We start from the raw sequence: 22,614 nt of genomic DNA on the forward strand, positions 1-22,614 counted from the left end.
GTGTCAGCAGCCTTCAACATGGTCAACCACGAACTTCTAGATTGCCTCGCCGACATGGGGATTCGGAGTGCAGTCCTTCAATGGCTGCATTTGTTTCTCTCTGGTCAGGGACAAAGGGTGGCGCTGGGGGGGGAGTTGATGTCGCACTACTCCTTGGTGTATGGAGTACCGCAGGGCACAATTCTCTCCCTGATACTTTTTAACATCTATATGCGCCCCCTAGCCCAGCTTGTCCGGAATTTTGGTTTGGGCTGTCATCAGTATTCTGATGACATCCAGCCATCCTGACTTGGCCCCAGACACACTGTTGAGATGTTTGGAAGCCATGGCTGGATGGCTATGTGGGAACCGGTTGAAGTTAAATCCTTCGAAGACAGAGGTCCTTTGGCTGGGTCGAGACGATATGGGGTTGGGGGGCACAACTAGTGCCAGTGCCTTCTGTCAAGAGTTTGGGTGTAATCTTTGACGCCTCCCTTTCTATGGAGGCGCAGGTTCAGGGCCGTCTCAAGCAGGTCGGGCGCCCTGGCGCTAAGGCGTGGAGATCGCTCTGGAGCCCCCGACCTCGCAGCGCGCAGCACGGCTTCACCGCGCAGCGCCCCTCCTGCCGGCCCCGCGCCACCGGGACTATACGTAGAGCCGGGCCTACGCAGGTTACAGCTACAACAAAGGCAGCATTTTTTCATCTCCGCCAAGCTAAGCAGTTGGTCCCTTACATCTCTCGCCCTGAGCTCACCACTGTGATCCATGAGACGGTTACGTCCAAGCTTGATTATTGTAACTCACTCTATATGGGGCTGCCCTTGAAACTGACCCACTTACAGCCCATACTCTCTTCAGCCTCCCTTTGCCTGGCTGCAGTATAAACATTGTATGGTGCCATTTCATGGGCCCTCTAGGAATCATAGCTGAAGGGAGGCAGACACTGTTATGAGTTCAAAACAAAATTTAAAAAATCATTCCAGTAGCACCTTAAAGACCAACTAAGTTTGTCATAGGTGTGAGCTTTCATGTGCACCTGAAGAAGTGTGCATGCACACGAAAGCTCATACCTATAACTAACTTAGTTGGTCTCTAAGGTGCTACTGGAAGGATTTTTTAATTTTGTTTTGACTGCGTCAGACCAACATGGCTACCTACCTGTAACTGTTACGAGTTGTGATTCATTCATTGTTGGGGGTTATACTCGATTGCCCTTTGGGTTCCTCCCAACTCTACCATTTCATGATTCTACACCAAGGTTTTTTAAGACTATGAGCAGGGGCTTAGGAAGATACGGGCGGTGGGGGCAGGCAGCCCTGAGCGACGGGCTCCAAGGAGCGCCATCGCGGGCGCCCGCCCCGCCCCAGAATGCGTGTCAGCCCCTCCGGGAGGCGCGCCACAGCCCTGGAATGTGCGCCCCGCCCCTCCGGGAGGCGCACCCCACCCCCGGAACAGGCGCCAGCCCCGCTCCCGCCCCAGTGCCGGAGCATGAAGCTCCACCACTGACTATGAGGAAGATACACCAGCCACCATGGAAAGGGTCAAGCAACTAAGTGCCAAGATACCTGCATCCAGAACATTTTTCCTGCTCTCCCAAAGCAGCAGAAAATCTATCTACACACACACACACACACACACACACACCTATGCATGCTTTTGAAAAGCACAAATAGCTTGCAAAAGTGTGTGCACATATAGGGATTATCTGGGGTCTACCTGAGTCATAAATCGAAATGGGAGCTACTCACTTTCTTCCTGCTTTGTGATGGGACTGTGGTAGATCTAAATAAAAGCAACAGTAAATTAAAAAGATGGCAAACACACTGGTCCTTGAAGAATCAAATTGACTGAAAGGCAGGATAAAAGACAGTATAATCACCTCTTGCACAGGGGACATGTTCCAGAGATGGTGCGCATAAGCAAAAATACATTCACTTGAACTGCTCCCCTGGAACAGCCCCTGCATGAGCATCTTTACCTTTCCGGAGTCAGGCACTAAACAAGCCTTGGCCCCCAAACAAGGCAAGAGCTCAAAAGCTCTCTGCCTTTCTTACTAGCCTCTGGGAGGCTCCCGTAAGATTTCACAGTGCCACCCAAGTTCTCACAACAGCATCCCAGAGCCCAGTAAGCAAGGCGCAGAGCTTAAAAGGGGAAACCTGGTGCAAAAGGACCTTTAAAGTTCTCTATCTCGTGTGCAATTTATTTGTGAGGTTTCAACTGGCTGGCTTTCAACTGTGTAAGGTTGAATTTGCACAAGTCAATCATGTGCAACGTACTGCAATATAAACAATTCACACACTGTTTGCAGCAAAGTTCTCCCAAGAGCTGCTGATGTGGACATTACATAAAAGCCATGGAGACTTGCCTCTACCTCCCAGCTGGTGTCGTTTCCTGCTGCAGCCGCCTTGCCATCTCCATGACAGCAGAGGTTTTAATAGCTTAGGGTTCAGGGTTTGGTATCTGGTCACATGCAGGCTGTTCCAGGGAAGCTAAACAAGCCCAGGAACAATCCCCACAGGGAGTGGACTTTTTCCAGATTGCAGGGAAACAAAATGCTCACATGGTATGGGGAGGGGTGGCTATCCTGTGGCGTGGCCCTCCCAATGCTGCTGGACTGCAGCTCCCATAATCCCTTGCCAGTGGTGACCATGTTATGTGCGGGTCAAAGGTTATCAATCCTTGAAGTAGGAGGAGGTGAAATTGCAAGAAACTGAGTCTATCAAAAAGTCACAACACTTTTACCTTTAAAAAAATCTTTTAACATTATAAAATAAAATCCTTTTTTAAAAAATAAACATACAGTGGTACCTCGCAAAACAAATGCCTCGTGCAATGAAAAACTCGCAAGACAAATTTTTCTATGGTCGTGCTTCGCAAGACGAATTTTTTTGCATTTTTTTTGCTTTGCTTTGTTTAAATTGGAAAACTGCAAGATGAAATTTTCACAATACAAAACGACTCGTGGAACGAATTAATTTCGTCTTGCGAGGCATCACTGTACCGCATTCAGACTGCGGCTTTATTAATGCCAAGTTTATGGAAGTGCACATTTATCATAAGAATATAAGGAGAGTCCTGCTGAATCAGCATCCTGTTCTCACAGGAGCCAACAAAATACTTCAATAGGAAACCCACAAGCAGGACCTGCGTGCAAGAGCACACTCCTCCCCCCTCCTGTAGCTTCCAACAACTGGTATTCAGAAATGGAGGGAGAGAATAACAACCACAGTTAGTAGCCATCAATAGCCGTCTCCTACATGCATTTGTCTAATGCCGACACTTTTAAAGCCATCCGGATTGGTGGCCATCACTGCCTCCTGAAGGAAGGAGTTCCACAGTTTAACTATGCGCTGTGTGACTAAGGACCCTTTTCTATGCCGTGAATCTTTCAACATTCAGCTTCATTGGATGTCCATGAGTTCTATGAAAGACGGAGAAAGATTTTTTCTATCCCCTTTCTCCATCCCAGGCATAGCTTTATTAACTCCAATCATGTCGCCACACTCAGCCCCTTCCTCCTGCAAAGTCAAATGTAACCAAGAAATGAACAATTCAAGAGGCTATCCCTAAAAACTTTGCCAAATTCGAGTTTGAACATTTTCAAAGGCTGCCCCTGGGAATGGTCAAACACATGTTTGAAAGTTTTGAAAAGGGAGAGTCATTATTTCGCTTTTCAAAACCAGCTAAAACGCTTCTCACTGAAACATCATTACTTAAAAAATATAATGCAAGTTAACTTAAAAAGGGGAGGTGGGGGATAGCTAAGCTGTGGCCCTCCAGTTTGTTGCAGTCCGCCTCCTAGCAGTCAGCACAACCTGTTGTCAGAGGTGGTCCAACAACATCTGGATTACATCCCCACCCCTGTGGCAGTGGAAACTCCATCGAAACACACAAGTGGGGGCGGCATTTTTAATACTTACCGGCTCTTTCCCATCCATGGCCTCCATCCAGAGCCGTCGATTTGCTTCTGAAGGGGCTTGCAAGGTGATGGGCCCAGGTCTGCAAGAGATTGAACAAGGGTAAAAACAAAGGTCGTTTTTCTCCCCATAAAGCAACAAGACTGAGTCCAAAATTACAGTGCTTAATCTATCTCCAGGCAACTCGCACCAAGGACTTTTAATACAAGTGTTTGCTCTGCACTTCAATGAAAAATTTGGAGACGGAAAATAAACGCATACAAAAAAACTGGTTGCGCAGGATGCAAACAGCATGAAGCAGCTTCTTTTTTCTAGTAGCTGGAAAAGCTTGCGTGGCAGCATAATTAACTTATGCAATCATAGGATTGTGGAGTTGGAAGGTACCTCCAAGGGCCATCTAGGACCACCCCTTGCAATGAAGAAACCACAGCTAAATACAATGTTATCAGAACTGGAACTTGTCAGCAAGTTTGAACCTATTTGCTTAGCTTTTTTTAACTTGCAGCTGGTGTCAAGTGAGTGTAGCTGGTGGTCTTCTTGGCACTGTTTGGCAGCCACCTAGAGTTTTATTAGTTATTGTTTTGAATTCTTGCAATAAGCCTGGTTGTTTACTTGTTTTGAATAGATTTGCAGTATTATTTTTTTCCATTTGTATTTTTTCAGGTGCCTTGGGTTGTTGTTTTGGCAAGATAAAGCAGGATATTCATTTAAATACACAAGCACCACCAATATCTAAATAGGACAATTCTATTCTATTACTAGTGATTGTTAACATAGTCACTATGCTCATTCAGCTTTGCAAAGATTGAATCAATCACGTTTCGTAGACTTATTGGGCAATACATATTTATATTGCAAATATTTCACCAACTTCATGAAACTGAGGAAATGGGTTATTGTTCCTTAATAAACTGGGCAGCTTTGAATACTAGCAAGATGCTTTTCTTCTTTCCCTGGCTAGATATGGAATGGGGGAAAATATTCTCTGCACTAAGGGACATCCAATATTCTGGGAATCTGTAGAACTGTTTGCCAATAGAAGTAAAGTTACAGGGAACGAGGCAGAGGGCCTTCTTGTTTGCCATACCCACCCTGTGGAACACCCTCCCATCAGATGTCAAGGAAATAAACATCTATCTGACTTTTATAAGACATCTGAAAGCAGCCTTTTATAGGGAAGTTTTTAATGTTTGCTGTCTTACTGTGTTTTAATTTGTTGGAAGCCGCCCAGAATGGCTGGGGCAACTCAGTCAGATTTCAATTTCAATTTTAGCCTGTTCTGTTCATGACAGAGACAGGATCAAGCCAACTCAATCCCACTGGCAGGAACCACTGGAGGCCTGGCTCTCTCTGCTCACACTACTGCTGTCTTTGTTCAGGCTCCTAAAACTTCACACAAGAGCTGCCCATGCATTTCTAACTTATCTTAACTACCACCAAGGTAGTACGGTGTAGTGGTTAGAGCATCAGAGTAGAACCTGGAAGATGCCAGTTCTAATCCCATACTCAGCCAAGAGGCACTTGGGCCAGTTGAACTGGGATACACATTTAATAAATAAGAAAACAAGAAGCTGCCTTATACCGAATCAGACCACTGATCTTTCTAGTCAGCATTGGATGTGGAACTTTCTGCATGTAAAGCAGATGCTCCACCACTGAGCAACAGCCTTTTGCTTAAATGGTAAGTTTCTAGTCCTCATGGACCTGAGATTTATTGTTGTCTTGCTTTTGTTTTGTTTTGAAATTCTTCTGGTACTTTACTATGCATATGTATTGATTTTAAAGCTCTAATTTCTATGTCCTGTGAACTCACTTTATAACAGGTGGTAAAGAAAGATTTTTAATAGGTCTTCCCCCCCCCCGCCTGTGCAATTTTTGAAGGAAATGCAAACTTAAAGAGTTGAAAACCCGCCAAGAGTTTGGATTACCTTTCCAGCGTCTCAATGTCAAAACAAAATCTTTTGTCTATGGAGTCTGTCTTCCTCCTCACACAGGACTTCAGCATCAGGTGTAAGGTGCCCTGAGAAGAGAATTTACAGAAAGCAAGAGAGAGAGAGAGAGAGCGAGAGAGAGAGAGAGAGAGAGAGAGAGAGAGAGAGAGAGAGAGATCCCAGATCACTTTTAAGATCCCAGGCTTAGAGGGAAAAGCAAATCAATCCATGCAAATGGAAAGAACTCTCAGGAGTGAAGCTGAGTCAGAAGGCAAGGAGAAGAGGTGGTCATCTGTAAGTGTTTATAGGGAAGCAACAAAAAGGAGCACCCCAAATCACCACGACTTTGCATGCTGAGCTACTAAATGTCTACACTGGTTCCCAGTTTGCTTCTGGGCCCAAATCCAGGTGCTCATGTTGCTGTTTAAGGTCTTAAATGACTCAGCCGTGAAATACCTGAAAGGCCACCTCCTTCCCTACAGATCTTCTCGTGTGCCGAGATTGACAGAGGGAACCCTTTTGGTAGTTCCCCCACCCTCAGAGACTCAGGGTGGTGGTGGTGGTGGCAGTTCAGGGGAAGAGGGTCTTCTCTGTGGCAGCCCCTAAGAGAGCTGCACCGGGCTCCTTCACTAAACAGCTACTGGAGAATGCTGGAGATGTGCCTCTTCGCCCTGGGCTATTGGCACTTGAGAAGTATATTTTTAGTACTCACTTGTTTTTATAAATTGTTTTAAACTGTTTTAATACAGTCGTATTTAATACACCCTGTGTCCCAAATGCTTCATTGCGCCTAGAGGCTAATCTTCCCTTGGTAGAATTACAGATCTGGCGCAGGACACTTAACTATTGGCTTCACCTAAACTCATATCCCCCTGGCCTAATATTCTTAGTGCTGCAAGATTGTCACAAGAATGCCTGAACTAAAATTGTCTACCAAAAACTTCACTCTTGTGGTCTATCACCACAACAGCTAGTCACTTTGGGTTTTAGTAAAGCAAACAGTCTAATTTGTCAGCGCCTAAATGAAATCGAGTGTCAGAACAACTTGGCCACAATAAGGAAATTTTGCACACGGTATGACTATTTCCCACCTTCCCATTTTGACTCTCCGGCACCCTATCTGCATAACCTAGCAAGTCTAAAATATAGGCACACTTTTACTCTCACAAGATTTAATGTATTGCCCTTGGCTGTACAGTGGTACCTCGGTTTGCGACCGCAACCCGTTCCACAGAGGCGGTCGCTCGACGAAGCGGTCGCTCGCCAAAGGCACGCTTCTGCATGTGCGCGAAGCGCCGATAAAGCACTTCTGCGCATGCTGCGCAGATCGCTTCTGCGCATGCGCGAGCTGCGCAGATCACGTCTGCACATCCAACGCCGCAGAACCCAGATGTAAACACTTCCAGGTCCGCGGCAGTCGCTCGCCGAAGCAGTCGCTCGCCGAGGTAGGCATAAACCAAGGTTTGACTGTACTCGAGGGACGATTCCAACAGATTCCACACGAAAAATGCTTACGTCCCTGTGCAGTACCGAATCGGTGGTGCATGTCCTTCTGGCTTGCACTCTTTATAAAGACTTGAGGAATGAGGTTATCACCCCTCTTTTATTGTCCATTCCAGGTCACCCAGCCACTGCCACACTGTCCTTTCTCTTGGCAGATGAGCAGGTGACAGCAAAGGTTACAAGGTTTTTAGCTGGGGCAATAATAATAACCACTATTTGACTATTGATTCAAAACCCTTAACTGTATTTAATATAATTGACTTTTTATTTCTATTCTTTCTCTCTATCTCATATTGTTGTTTTATTGCTATGGCCGATGGCTGATGCAAATAAAGATTCATTCATTCAATACAGTCGTACATTGGTTTTCAAACAGCTTAGTTCTTGAATATTTTGGATCCCGAATGCCACAAACCCCGAAGTGAGTATTCCGGTTTGCAAACTATTTTTGGAAGCCAAACATCCGATGGGGCCTCCGCGGCTTCCAAATGACTGCAGGAAGCCGCGCTTTGGTTTCTGAACATTTTGGAAGTCAAACAGACTTCCGGAATGGATTCCGTTCGACTTCCAAGGTACGACTGTACTGTGTTTTAATGTTGTAATCCAGCCCGGGACCTTAAGGTGAAAGTTGGCTAATAAATTAATAATAATAATACATGCAGCATGTCAAAAGGTCGGATGCAGAAATTTGCAGTGGTGTCCAGAAGCCACGCTGCAATTACCACCAGAGTGTTAGTTTTAAATGCTTCCCAGAGCATTAAGTGGGATTTCACTTACTTGCTTTGACCCTGGCTTCTGCTCCATGTGTGTCATCCTGAACACCTTTGCCTCTTTCTCATATTGGCAGTAGTATTTGACCCATGAGATGCCCAGCGCCCCTGCATCAAAGTCCAGAATTGAACAAATTTAATAGAAGCTGTCCAAGGTACATCTCTTACTTGCATGCAATATCTGGTGTAAAAAAAAAGAGAGAGCTTTTAAATAAGGCTTGTTCCAGCAGGGCAACCTGGGAATAGGCACAAGGAAATAGTGCATGAGATAGGAGACCCTGCACTTAAGCATAAGAAGAGCATAAGAAGAGCCTGCTGGATCAGGCTAATGACCCACCTACTCCAAAATCTTGTCCTCACAGATAGACTGCCACTGGGCCTGGAGGTTCCAGAACAGCACCAGAAGAGCCCTGCTGGAGCAGGCCAACAGCCCATCTAGTCTAGCATCCATAATTTTGCTTGTCCTTTTCTGAACCTAGCACCATTCAAAGGACATGCTATCCAAGAGCACACAGAGCAGCCATCCCACTATTCAACCTCAGTGAGATTAATCCTTGGCCATCCCCTTGACAGTAAGCAAACCACCTGGCATTCTTCTTCCCTGCCCTTTGATGGCAGGCAAAGACACCTGGAAAGATTTGAGGGAAGGGAGCTAATATTCCAAGCTGTTAAAACAGCTGCATTCCCTCCACACAGCAAAGCCATAGCAGATTCTGCCAGTTCCATCCCATAACTGTTCTGAGAGTGCAGGAACCCTTTAGCTGCATTCTGAAAAGAAAGTCTGATTAGAGATCTGGAAGTCCAAATCTTGCTGGCGGAACAAGGTTCTGTGCAGAAAACCTTTTTAAAAGCTTACAGTATGACTGCATCTCATGCAGTATTTGGCTCCAGGGGTTCTGTTTATACATAAAAATCATGTATTGCCAAACCTCTGAAGTCACCCCATGGCCAGCGGAGGCGGGAATAAACAGAGAGAATCCCCTATACTTCCAGCAGACCTTGCCACCCAAGCAAAGTAGAGAGCTTGAAAGCTCTTTTCACACTATGTAACCCTAAGGGACCCAGCACAAAAGGGCTTCTAATATCTCTCTTTCAGCGCATTGGCTCTGGAAGGCCAAGGATGCTCATGTGAGATCTTGAGGGAACTCAAGTAGCCCTACAAGATCTCATGAGAGTATCCCACCACCTGCAGAAAGGCAGAGAACTTAAAAGCTCTTTCCAGACCAGGTAACCCCAAGCAAGCCTGGCATATAATGAACTTTTATGCTCTCTACCATTACTTAGGATTTAACTTGAGCAATTTCAACTAGCCTGCCTTCAATTTTATAAAAATAAAAATAAAACGAGTGTTTTCTCCACTGTAAGAACTAGTTGAAATGCATGTTAAGAGGTCCAGTAGAGTCCCTCCCGACTTCTGACTCTCCCCTCTTTTCCTTCAGTGAAGCACTGGCTGGAAGGGAGATGAGAGAGTGGTGGGCAGAAGCTATTTCTGAAATTTTGCAGGCTGGCAGAGAAGAGGAAATATGGCCTGGGAAACTGTGGAAAACATTTCTGGCACAGTGGAATCTCAAATGTCCAGAGCTGAGTCCGGCAGAGGTTGATTCTGGAAGCCTCCCTTATAGAATGAAAGAGTTGGAAGGGGCCCAAAGGATATCATCTAGTCTAACCCCCTGAAATGATACCTGGACATATGGTCAGCCAACCTCTGCTTAAAAACCTCCAATGAAGTAGTCTGCCCACCTTCCAATGTCACCAAATCATAGAATTGGAAGGTGCTCCCAAGGGTCAACTGGTCCAGTCCCCCTGAAATGCAGGAACCACAGCAAATCCCTCATAGGATCCCCTTGGAAGACACTTACATTTTTCTTGCGAATACAGGTAGCCTTCTATGGTCGGCTTCCCAGGGAGCTTGCAAGTGAGAGGAGCTTCCTTCATCCTCTTCTTGAGGTCTTCCAACTCTTCCCGTGTGCTGCTGAAGTGATTCCTAGTCTGTTAAAGCAATGGGGAAGAAGAAGACTACTACTTAATTTGGACATAACAGCATGAAAGCAAAAGCTCAAGAATCTGACATTCAGCTAAGGTGCCTGTGCCAGTCTTTGGCAACCTGTTGTCCTCTGGACAGATTGGACTACAATGCATGCTGCCTGGGGCTGAAGGGAGTTGTAGTTCAAACAATCTCCTCAAAAATAATTGACTGGGGGCTGCCTTGCAAGATGAGAACAAAAAGTCCCTCGAGTGCAGCCCTCTGCATCAAAAAACAAAACAAAACAGTAATCAGAAAGTGGACAGCAGCAGTACATAGGGGCAAACAGTACAGTTGCACCTTATGAGCATTTAACTTTCACAATTTCAACCCTGCGCTGCTAGGTTGAAATTGCGCAAATTAAATGCACACAAACTGTAAGCTCTCTGCCTTGCTTACCAGATAAGGCCTGGTCGGGGCACCAGCACCAGAAAGGTAAAGATGTTTGTGCATGGGCAGTTCTAAGGGGATGGTTTTTCCGTATACGCAAAAACCCTTGGAACGGAACCTCTGTGCACAATTCAGTCATGCTCTGCTGCTTCTGAAGAGAGAAGTTCCATTGAACATATTGCTGTATGGGATGGGATTTGATTACTTTGAGTAAATTTGAAGGGTCTCTGCTCCACCTTTGCCCACACAGCTCTTCCCCACTGAATAGGGGAAAGGCTGTGAACATTCTCCCTGCTTGCATCTACCCAAGCATAGCCACAGGTTTCCCCTGGTGTTCCTGGACTGCAAAGCATTGGGCTAGATAACCCTTGAGGGGCTCTTCCACCTCTATCCAGTTTCTCAGAGCCACTAGATTGCTGGTGCCCAAGTCATTCCAGCAGTCGCTAAACAGCAAGAACACCCAGGTCTCTTGGTTTCCAGAAATAAGTGTGGACAAACCACTCTCTGCTGAAAAGAAATAGCTGGGAAGGCAACTACTCAGATGATGGCCTCTGTTAGCAACAAAGCAGCCACATGGGGAATCAAGACGCCTTGCAAAAAGAATGGAAGAACAAACACAATTTGCAATGCGGCAGATTCCTGGTCAAAGTGGACCCTTGGAAAGACTGCAAGGCCGTAATCCAGGCATGTCAAACCAGCGGCCCTCCCGATGTTTTGGCCTACAATTCCCATCTTCCCCAACCACTGGTCCTGCTAGCTAGGGATCATGGGAGTTGTAGGCCAAAACATCTGGAGGGCCGCAGGTTTGACATGCCTGCTGTAATCCATAAACTGGTGGGAACTTAATAAAATTATGCATGGCCTTGAAGAAGTGGATAGAGAACGCCCCTGCCCTGCCCCAATAACCTGTGGACATCCAATGAAACTGAATGTAGGAAGATTCAAGAAATACTTATGCACGCAGTAAGACTATGGAACTACCTCCCACAGGAGACAGTGATGGCCACCAACCTACACGGCTTAAAAAGAGGACTAGAAGTGGAGGAAGCTATCAAAGGCTACTAGGTACAATGGCTATGCTCTGCCTTTGCAGTTGGAGGCAGCAATGCTTCTGAATGCCGGTTGCTAGAAACCCAGGGAGGGGGGAAGGGGAGAAGGCTCTTGTGCTCGGGTCCTGTTTGCAGATTTTGCACAGGCAACAGTTCAGCCACTATGTGAAGAGGATGCTGGACTAGACGGGCCATTGGCCTGATCCAGCAGGCTCTTCATATGTTCTTACAAGACATATGGCACTGCGCACCGAATAAGCATTTCTTCAGTAGGAGTGAAGAAGAAAGACAGGATAGTGGGAAGCAAACTCACGTTCTGCAGACTGAGCTGAAGCTGTTGCTTATATGGCAGGAAATCCTGCGTCAATTCCACAGTCAGGTTGTTGTAGGTGAAGAGGCTATGGAGGAAAGCCAAGACCTGTGGTGAACAAAAGAGACAACATTTTCTAAGTTAAAGAGCAGATCTGTGTATCCAGAATCAGAGTGCGTAAAAATCCTCCCGGCCTGCTGAATCTATTTTGACAGTTGGACAAGAAAGGCTTAAACACTGGACACATCTCCTTTTCTGGAGAAGCATCTGCTACATATTCTGGAAAAGGGTTTGTCTGTCCTCCATTGGGCTGGACACCTCTCAAGGTACCCTAAGTTATGGGGCAGATGGAAGGCACTGTTTTGAATCAAGACGGCAGACTGACACATGACCTTGGCATGACTTTGCCTATTTACTGGCACAGGTTCAGCCTATTGTAACCAAACTCGGCAAGAGGATTCTTAATGTAGGGGCAGCCATTTTCGTCAACATTTGGACGACAGGTGCCATCTTGAAACAAGATGGTGGACCAAAAGGTAACTTTAGGATGACTTCACCCCATTTTCAGCACGATGGGGCCAAACTCACAAATTACACTATCCATTTGAAAGTCAAATATTTTTCCGTTTCTATTCTGCTTTTGGGATTCCCCGCTAGTGCCTGCTATAAAAGATTCCAGAATGGCTTTGGGCATGGTGCAGAATCAGGAAAAAACTAATGCTTCTCCTAGCTATGCTCCCATACCTGGATTTGAGAGTCTCTTGCCCTGGCGTCTGGGAAACACATAATATCTGCAGGTGTCGGGTGAGATGAGGGAGTTAATGAAGGGAAGGGTGACCGGGAGGATAGGGTCAAACAACATTTATTCTCAACGTACCTGTGGTTACTCTGCGCTAAAACGGAGCCAAGGAGCACTGGGTTCTGCAGCCTTTATATATAAAAGCTGAGCATGTGCAAGTCTTATTTATTTATTTATTTATTTATTTATTTATTTATTTATTTATATGCCCATTCATTCATTTCATGAAATTTATACACACCATGACTAAAATGAAACCCCAAAGCTCTTTGCAAGGAAAATAAAATTCAGTAACTCAAACACTCAGAAGATAAACTCAGCAACACACTAAAAACAGATTAAAACAGACACCCACATTTGACATGTCTAGACAGGCTTGCCTAAAGAAAACAACGTTTTTAGCAGGCACTGGAAAGAATGTAGTGAAGGCACCTGGCTGATGTCAATAGGCAGGGAGTTCCAGAGTGTAGGTGCTGTCCCATTAAAATATTTGAGTTCTTACAAATGCAGAATGGGGATTATTTGTCACCTGAAACAGTGTCAGGTCTGCAGATCAAGGGGGTGCATATGGAGAAAGGCAATATTGCAGGTAAGCTGGTCCCAAGTTGTTACAGGTGTTTTATACTAATACTAACACATTGAGCCTGATCCAGTAGCAAACTGGCAATCAGTGCATCATTTTTTTTTGTTTTTTTGCAAGCCACAGGCAACATCAACAGAGGCAGTAAGACATTATACGCCGCCCCTGTCCAATGGAGATTAAGTTTCTGTAGCCTGTGACACATGCTTCAGTGCCAAATGCACTGGAGGGAAAGAAAGTTTGCAGGGGTGTTTACTTACAGGCTCCACAATACTAAACTTCTTGCTCTCCTGCACTTCTTGGATCTGATAGACGTATTCCAGGGAAGATTCAAAGAAAACATGCCGCTCTTTATCTACCTGCATGTCAGCCTAGGTAAGAAACAGAATGGGGATGTTAATACAACAGCAGCACTGCTACTTTTACATGTCCTTACAAAGTATGGTTCTCAAGTGCTGAAAACATCTTCACCTACCTCTTGCAAATGGGATTCTTTTTTCTTTGAAGATAAATTCAAATGGCGATCCAACATGGAGTAGAACCTCTCCCCGTCCTTCTCAAATTTCTTTTTCCGTTCCTAGAAATGGAAGAGATGCAAAATCATTGTGTTGTGAGCAACTGTTAAGTACTATTTTTAAAGAACAGATGTCAGGGGTTTCCAGCCTGACCCTAAATGGCACTCTCCACTGGCTCTGCAAAATTTTAGTAGTAAAGGAAAGGCGCTCTGCATTTGCACAGAGGAGTCATTCTTATTAATGACATGATTCCACATGATTCCAAGCTGGATTATCAACCAAAAAAAAAAAAGTATCAGAAGCAAGCACTGGTTACAATATTTCTAACATTTGTACACTTAACGTTCATCCAGACAGCTCAGAATGGCCATGTTTTAACTTCACAACCACCCTGTAGGGAAGTAAGAAAGACTGGAAGATTGTGACTTGGCTCACCCCAAAGAATTCTGGGAGCTGTGGTTTGTTATGGGTGCTGAAAGTTGTTAGGATACCCCCCTCATTCCTTCCCCACAGAACTACAGTTCCCAAAGATCCTGTGAAGAGGGATTGACTGCTAAACCACTCTGGGAATTGTAGTCCTGTGGGGAAGGAATAGAGGGCCTCCTCAGAACTCTTAGCACCGCCGTTGCCCCCTGACCATGTATGGAGATATACTGATACCCCTGCAACTATTATGCGGGGAATGCTCTGGGAGCAATTTTGGGGTCCAAAAAGGGGGTCTGTGACTATTATAAGGTGGTGACCAGTATGTGGTGAAATACAGTAAGCGGTTTATATGCGGGAGCTGGACTGGAGGACCCTTGAGGTCCATTCCTATTCTACAATTCTATGATTCCATGAGACTTCTTTTCTCCTCCCAGAGCTACCAACTCTGGTTTCCTCTGAAGAGGAACCGATCATTAAACTGCTCTATAATTGTTGTAGCCATCTATTTTTTCCTCCAACGCTACAATTCCCAGTACTTCCCGTGAATGTTAAACCACTCTGGGAATTGTAGCTCTGTGAGGGGATAGGATGGGGCTCCTAACAATTCCCAGCGCCCTTAACAAGGCTGCAGATCCCAGAATTCTTTGGTTGGAGCCACAACTGTTCAAAGTGGTATCCTAGCACTTTAAATGTATGGTGTGGCCTTGGCATTCATAAGGAAGAACTTTCTAGAAAGGGGAAGGTGAGATAGAGGACTACAAGTCTGGAAGCTACCTGCCTCTATAAGAAGCTACATAGCATCATGGCAAGGAGTTTTTCACCACACTGTTCACCCAGAGATGCTAGCTTTCTATATGGAGAAGTTTCCCTTTTTCTCTGAGGAAGCATTCAGCTATCTATCATCTCCCAACTGCACTCTTGAAGGGGTATCATCTTGGAGAAGTTACTCCTCTTTGTACAATCAGAGACTTATCTAGGCACACACAAGAGCCAGCTGCACTAGCGACAAATGGCTTTTAGTAAACTTAACTGGGGGGAAAAAACTGAGAGATATAAAGGAGTCTAGAAGGCCATCTGCTCCATTGCATTTTCAGGCAGCTGGCCTCTTTCTAAGAAATAGAAAACAGCTTTTCTATATTAAAGAGAAAGTTCATCGCCCATTCTAGATCCAAAATGGCTTTTGGAACAGCTGCAATATGCTGGCAGCTTGGGACGTGCTGCCAGATGGATTTCATCTTATACACAAACCAAGCCCTTGGACTTACGCCACCCGAGACCCAGTGAAAATCACTGGGACTAAGTGGCCTTAAGGATACTCTATTAAGAGGTTGGTGGAGATTCCTGCAGTGCAGGAGGCTGGAGCAGATGATCCTTTCCAACTCTGCAATTCTTTGATTCTAGGGTTGTGTGTAGGGTTGTACGTGCAGAAATGATACCTTCCTCCAACAATTTTTAGAGAACATATTTTCTCCCATTGGGGAACTTGCCAGTGGATATATAAGCATTACTAAATGCCCGGAATTGGTGTTAACACACCCAGAGCCACCTGGAATTTGTTGCACGGTTGGGATAAGACCATGCTGGCTTGAACTGCTGGGAGCTGGGGGTCCAACAATATCTGGAGAGCATCCACCTCAACCAATGCACACACAAAGTTAATTGAAGGGTTTATCTGCAACAGTGGTTTCCCAAGTGGGAGGGAACACACCCTGGGGGACGATGGGATTACGTATGAGGTGCTGAGGCAAGGGGGCACTAAAGATGGAAATGACTATCAGACTTTGAAAAGCCGGCATCAGTTTTGTTGAATCAATTAAGATAAGCAATTGATTGGATTTTAAATAAATGTGCAGCTAATTGCTACAGTTCCAAATTTTATTGTGTTACTGTCTTCCTTGGTGGGTCATGCAAACCACTATTACGAACAATGCTTGTATAAGGGTAGGGTAGGGGGGGGTACCATGGAACCATGGCGGCAGGGGCATGAAAAAGTTTGGGAACCACCACTGCAATTTGGGAAGCTCTTTCTGATCTCTAGCCCAGCCACAAGGAGGAGCATTTTACAAGTAGTTCAAGACAGAAAGGGCCAATGGGAAAACATCTGTGCACAGCAGGAGGCAGTTTGTGTCTGTAAAGGGGTCAGGGAACAGCCTCAGAACCTCCTATGAGAAACAGATGCTCAAAAACCTGCAGCAATTCACCTAAAGTGGGAGCGCCCATGGGTCTCATAATTTTGGAATGAGGTGTATCAAGAAATCTCTAAAATAATTAAAAGCAGCATTATGGCTTCACCACAACTCTCTTTATTGAACATACGGGATGGAGAAGTGGGAAATATGTGCTCTAAGGAACTTCTGACTTGGATGTTGGCTGGGGCCAGAATTTCAATAGCCCAGCTATGGAAAAACTCTAGGAGACTTGCACTTTTCTTTGTGGTATGAAAGAACATGGACCTCAGCTCCAACAGAGAAGATTATGCCCGAGCTGCAGATTCCCAGGTGGAAAACTAAGAACATTTATTGCAGTCTGGTGGAACTTCATTATGAAGTGCCATGTTAGGCAAAATGATTCCTGCATTGCAGGGGGTTGGCTAGACTCAAGGGGGATAACTGAGCCTTCCCACGAGTGGGGCTGGACGTTCAGTTCTCTGTATGGAGGTGTGGGCTTGAATCCCACTGCTGACACATCTGTTTTAGGGGGAAGAGCCATAGCATAGTGGTAGAGCACCTGCCTTGCATGTAGAAGGTCCCAGGTTCAATCCCAACCATCTCCTGCGAGATACACCCTGTCTGAAATCCTGGTCTGACTCGGTATAGCTTCCTATCTTCCTATGTTTCAATTAAGATACACTAAATTTGTTGTCTCCCATGTGCTATGGAATTTGGTTATTTTTTTTTTAAAAAAAAACCATGTAATGAATGCTCTGCAAGAAGTTGGTGCTATTAATTTTCACTACATTCTTTTTTAATATGACTCCCACATGAGGAACGGTTGCTATGTTTGAGAGGTTTTAGCTCAGAAAAAAAGTGAAGAAGAGGCAACATGATAGAAGTTTATAAAATTATGCATGGCACACAGAAAGTGAGTAGAGGGAAGTTTTCTCCCTCTCCCAAAACACTAGAATTCACGGACATCCAGGGAAGATTCAGGACACAAAAAGGAAGTCTTTCTTCATGCAGCACATAGTTTTAACTATGGAACTCTCTGCCACAGGAGGCAGTGATGGCCACCAACCTAGATGGCTTTAAAAGAGGAATAGGCAAATTAATGGAGGAGGAGAGGGCTATCGACGGCTACGAGCCAGGATGTATATGCTCTGCCTCCACAGTTGGAGGCGGGCAGTAATGCTTCTCGATACCAGCTGCTGGAAACCAAAGATGGGGAGGGGGTTTGTGCTTGGATCCTGCTTGCATTGGGGCATCTGCCTACTGGCAACTGTGACAGTAGGATACTGCACTAGATGGGCCACTGGCCTGATCAGGCGGGGCTCTCCTTATGTTCATAGGGGCAAATGAGTGTGGTCACACTCACTTCCCTGTTTGTGAACACCCAAAGAGAAGCTACAACAGCATGAGCATTATTTCTACTATGGCAGTTTGTTTTAAACTTTTGAAGTCTGGAAACAGAGACAAGGAAGGAGGCAAAGTGTCAAGCGTTATGGTCTGCAACTTATAATGTCAATGACTCCAGATGGGCTGGGCTGAATCCAAGCTTGTGTGTTCGCCAAGAAGTCTCCATTTCACTGGTCCACAGCCAATTACTTTAGCCTGCTGACTAATGGGGAACTTTGACTTTTTGGTACTGGACAAAGCGAACTTTTACACTCTATGAGAGACTTCTTTACAGAGGGGGTGAGTGTGTTTTCACCCTGCTTGCATTTTTTGTATTAAAGTTTTAATGATGAATTTAGAATGGTTTTCCATCTTCGTTACACGAGCAGACGACGGCATATGAACAATGGCTCTTGACCCATGGTTTGCAAAACAGGTGGTAATGCCCCTTCAATAGGGTCAGGGGAGATCACCTAGCTGGGTGCTAAGAGGCAAAAGGGTGGGGGGGAGGGTGCTGGATATGTAAATGACCACCAGACTTCGAAACGCTGGTATCACTGGATCAAGAGCATCAGTTTTGCTCTAATTCGTTAAACTCAATAGTTTTAACTGGATTTTGAAGCAAGGTACAATTAATTTCCATTGCGTTATTATCTTCCTTAGTGGGTCATGCAAATGCTTTTTTATAAGGTAGGGTAGCACTGGGGGCATGTTTATGGAACGGGGAGGCATGGCTTGAAATTTTGGGGGAGCCACTGCCCTAGTCCTTGCCACCTGGAACATAGGAATCTGCCTTATGCCAAGTCAGACCGTGAGTCCATTCGGCTCAGCACTGTCTGCACTGACTGGCAGAAGCTCTCCAGTTTTCCAGATAGGAAGCACCTCTCAGCACTTCCTGGAGATGCTTTTTGGGTCACTTCCAGGTTTGGCGCCGTGCACGCATGATCACCTGTCAATTAGACATGTGTAAATCAGGAGTTGGTTTTCTATAATTCTGCTGGTTTTATCTGTATTCAGCAGATAAACATATTACACTATTCTATGTAAATATTCCACATAATATTTTTATGTAAATGTTTTTATGTAAATACTTTATGCAACCAGGTGTTTTTTTTCCCTTTTCCCTTTTTTCTTTAGCGCTCTATAAATTGCTGAATATATAAATATACAAATAATTTCCTAAGTACAAATTGAAGGGGGCAGGAGGAATTAACTTACTTTGGTGAATCCTTTTCCCTTTTTTCTTTAGCGCTCTATAAATTGCTAAATATATAAATATACAAATAATTTCCTAAGTACAAATTGAAGGGGGCAGGGGAAATTAACTTACTTTGGTGAATCCAATTTGCTCCTTGCGGAAGTTTTCCAGCGGTTTGATCAGTAAATCACTAGCATTTTGCACCTGTAGAGAAAAGTAAGAAAGTAATGCAACATATAAATAACTAACTTTTATTTATTGCATTTCAATCCCTTTTTTTTCTCTTCAAATAGCTCAAGGTGGCGTACATGCTTCTCCCCCTCCTCATTCACAACAACCCTGTGAGTTAGGTTAGGTGAGAGGTGGTGACTGGACCCCAGTCACACCCAGTGAGCTTCAAGGCCGAGTGGGAATTTGGATTCAATCTGAATGCATCCACTTTGACTACAGCCCTTAAGTGTAATTATGCCGATGGAGGAACAAAGGGTGGCCTATACTCACCATCATTGATCTTTCAAGTTCCACCTCTTGAAGCAGCTCCGAAAACTCCTTAAAGGATTCGGCTACGAAGGAGCGAGAAGAACAAAAACGAGTTACTTGGGACTGACTCTCCGGGGTTGCAAATTATGTACTGCAACGGCATACAGATCATTATTATTTACTTTAGTTTTATACACCACACATCCACACAACCCAAATAATACGAGAACTCGCAGACATCCAAAGAAGCTGAATGTTGGGAGATTCAGAACGGATGAAAGAAAATGACTCCTTCATGCAGGGCACAGTTAGACTGTGGAACTCCCTCCCACAGGAGGCAGTGATGGCCACCAATCTGGATGGCTTCAAGAGGATTGGACAAATTTAGGGAAGGGGAAGCTGTGGACGGCTGGGCTTTGGTGGCAACAATACTTCTGAATACCAGTTGTTGGAATCCACAGGAGGGGAGAGGGCTCTTGTGCTCAGGTTCTGCTCCTGGAATTCCCACTGGAGCATTTATTCAGCCATTGTGGGAACAGGATGCTGGACTAAATAGCCCATTGGTCTGATCCAGCAGGCTCTTCCTATGTTCTTATGCCAAGGACTTCTTAACTGAACTATGATAGTGGCCTGACCAGAAACAACAGATCCTTCAATCTCTCTTGCATGAGCCAAAAGGATTGATCAGTTGGAACAAACATCCTGCAGCAACAATAATGCCTTGAAGGAGATGAGGAAGGAAGTCCACCACCTCAAATAAAGAGGCAAGTTAGTGGCCTTTGCCATTATTTATGTCCCCATGCCTGTCATACATCACAAGGCTGAAACAAAGATAAGACAGTGGAATCTCCATGGCTTTTCAGGATCGTCCCTGTGATCCTGCTCTTCCTCTGACTCATCTTGGCATGACACTATCTGCCTGTTTCCTATCATTTCCAGAGTTTTCCAAGAGTGCTAAGACTTCCCAGCTCATTTGATCAGAGCCCTCAGCTTCTCATATCACCGTAGCAGCAGTTTCCAGTCTCCAAAACCGCTGGTGGAACAGCAGCAGTTAGAGGCAGATAATTCCCCAAATGCCTTTTAAAGGATGCGGTGCAGGGGTGCCCTTCCCCCCCCCAAAAAAACAGCTTGGTTTTCATTAACCCAGCTTTTTTGCCAATTGCACGAATTCTTGGTTGTCTTTAAAAGAGGACTGGACAAATTCATGGAGAAGGAGTGTGCTAGTGAGAGTTGCTAGCCACAAAGGCTATGCTCTGCCTCTGCAGTTGGAGGCAGCGATGCTTCTAAATACAGTATACCACTTGCTGGAAACCACCCAAGGATGCGATGAAGTGTCCTAAATCCATGAATGTTATCAGTAAGGGACTTCCCAGGAACTTCATGATTAGTGTGTCAGCATTTTCAAGCAGCGACACACACACACACACACACACACACACACACACACACACACACACACAAAAGGAAGCACTTACCAATGTTAATCTCATCATCTGTCAGGGTGTCCCCAATAAAGTCAAACTGAAAGGACTGGAGAGTCTGGGAGAATTTCTGTACAGCCAATGAGTAATCTAGGAAAGATGGAAAGGTTGCAGAGATAAGTATGCAAAACTGGCAATTAAAATTTGTAGAAGCTTCATTCCTGCAGACCCAGCACAGCACCTTTTGGATTCCACACTTTCCTCCGAAATAATAAGCACAGCACACAAAGGACAGATGCTTATTAAGCTTTAACATTAAGGTTAGGGGGGGAAAGAGGTCCTGAGTCCACTGCTTCATGGTTGCTCACATTGCTGAAATTTCTAGTGGGTGGGGGGGGGAGAGACCTTTGTATGAAACAAAATAAAAAAAATTCCTTCCAGTAGCACCTTAGAGACCAACTAAGTTTATTACTGGTATGAGCTTTCATGTGCATGCACACTTCTTCAGATAAATGGTATCTGAAGGAGTGTACATGCACACGAAAGCTCATACCAGTAATAAACTTAGTTGGTCTCTAAGGTGCTACTGGAAGGAATTTTTTTATTTTGTTTCGACTACACCAGACCAACACGGCTACCTACCTGTAACTAGAACTTTGTGTGAAAGTTATTGTTATTTATAGGATTTCTTTTTTTAAAAAAATAATTTTTATTAGTTTTATATAACAACACAAAAAGACAAGACATAAAGAAAAACATTTCTACCCACCTTCCCCCCCTCCCCCCACAAGTCCCCTTCTACCACAAGTGGATCCTGCGGGTGTTGAGAGTCGAAGGTAGTCCATTTTAAAGCTGGGTTTGTCCTCACCCCCCTCTCCCTAGCTCCTGAACCCCCGCCTGCCACCAGGAGGCCCCGAGACATAAGGAGAGATTGGGATAGGGAACCCCCCCAACCATTTATATCTTCCAGCATAATAGACAAACAAACAAACAATTAAGAATTTCAATTTCTTACTTTGTATTTGTGACTTCCTCAGATCCCTTCTTCCTGATTTTCCTAATTCTTAAATATAATTATGGCGGGTTTCTTATTCTTAATTCCAATTCTAATTCTTAAAACTCAACATTATTTCCCTCCTTCTTCGTGCCAACTCCCCACAGGCCCCCTCCTGCCACAAGAGGCACCCATGAGGTGCGACCATCCAAGGGATGTCTAATTTGTAATTGGGTTTCCTTCCACCCCTCCCTCCCCCCCAAAGCCCCCCCTGTGTTATTTATAGGATTTCTATCCCACCTTTTTCTTAAAGGCACTCGAGGTGGCAGACATGGCTTTCCCCTTCCCCATTTAATCCCCACAACAACCTTGCAAGGTAGGTTAGGCTGAGAGGCAGTGATCGGACCAAGGTCACCTTGTGAGTTTCGTGGCTGAGTGGGGGGAACTGAACCCAGGTCTCCCAGGTCCTAGTCCAACACACCAGCTACTACACCTCATAGGCTCTCAAAAATCGGGCAGAGGGTGGGGGAAGCAGTCATAAGAGGCAAGCTTACATCAAACACGTTGGGAGGTCATCGTTGTTCTAGCCTCAATAATATCCCCCCCCCATTCAATTACTTGACCAACCCATGGAATGCCTTCCACAAAGCTCTGCTGGCAGTAAAATAAAACTGCATTCAGCTTTGTGGTCATCTTGTGCTGCAGACTGCCAGTGTGGTGTAGTGGTTAGAATGACTTAGACTTGGGAGTCCCAGTTTCGAATCCCGCCCACTGGGTG

At 45.1% G+C, this 22,614-nt stretch overlaps 1 protein-coding gene across 1 annotated transcript in view; it reads right to left on the reverse strand.

The window, feature by feature from the left end:
* Positions 1 to 22,614, reverse strand: part of OPHN1 (oligophrenin 1) — a 130,699-nt gene that overhangs the window by 62,737 nt on the left and 45,348 nt on the right. The window contains exons 3-13 of the mRNA XM_035113211.2: positions 20,897 to 20,992; positions 19,443 to 19,504; positions 19,074 to 19,145; positions 13,727 to 13,828; positions 13,512 to 13,622; positions 11,876 to 11,980; positions 9,960 to 10,089; positions 8,108 to 8,208; positions 5,825 to 5,916; positions 3,900 to 3,978; positions 1,728 to 1,761 (exon numbers count right to left, since the gene is read on the reverse strand). Of these exons, the coding sequence (XP_034969102.2) occupies positions 1,728 to 1,761; positions 3,900 to 3,978; positions 5,825 to 5,916; positions 8,108 to 8,208; positions 9,960 to 10,089; positions 11,876 to 11,980; positions 13,512 to 13,622; positions 13,727 to 13,828; positions 19,074 to 19,145; positions 19,443 to 19,504; positions 20,897 to 20,992 (984 nt within the window). The remainder of the gene's footprint in view (positions 1 to 1,727; positions 1,762 to 3,899; positions 3,979 to 5,824; positions 5,917 to 8,107; positions 8,209 to 9,959; positions 10,090 to 11,875; positions 11,981 to 13,511; positions 13,623 to 13,726; positions 13,829 to 19,073; positions 19,146 to 19,442; positions 19,505 to 20,896; positions 20,993 to 22,614) is intronic.

Source organism: Zootoca vivipara, chromosome Z (genome assembly GCF_963506605.1).
Source record: "Zootoca vivipara chromosome Z, rZooViv1.1, whole genome shotgun sequence".
NCBI lineage: Eukaryota > Metazoa > Chordata > Lepidosauria > Squamata > Lacertidae > Zootoca > Zootoca vivipara.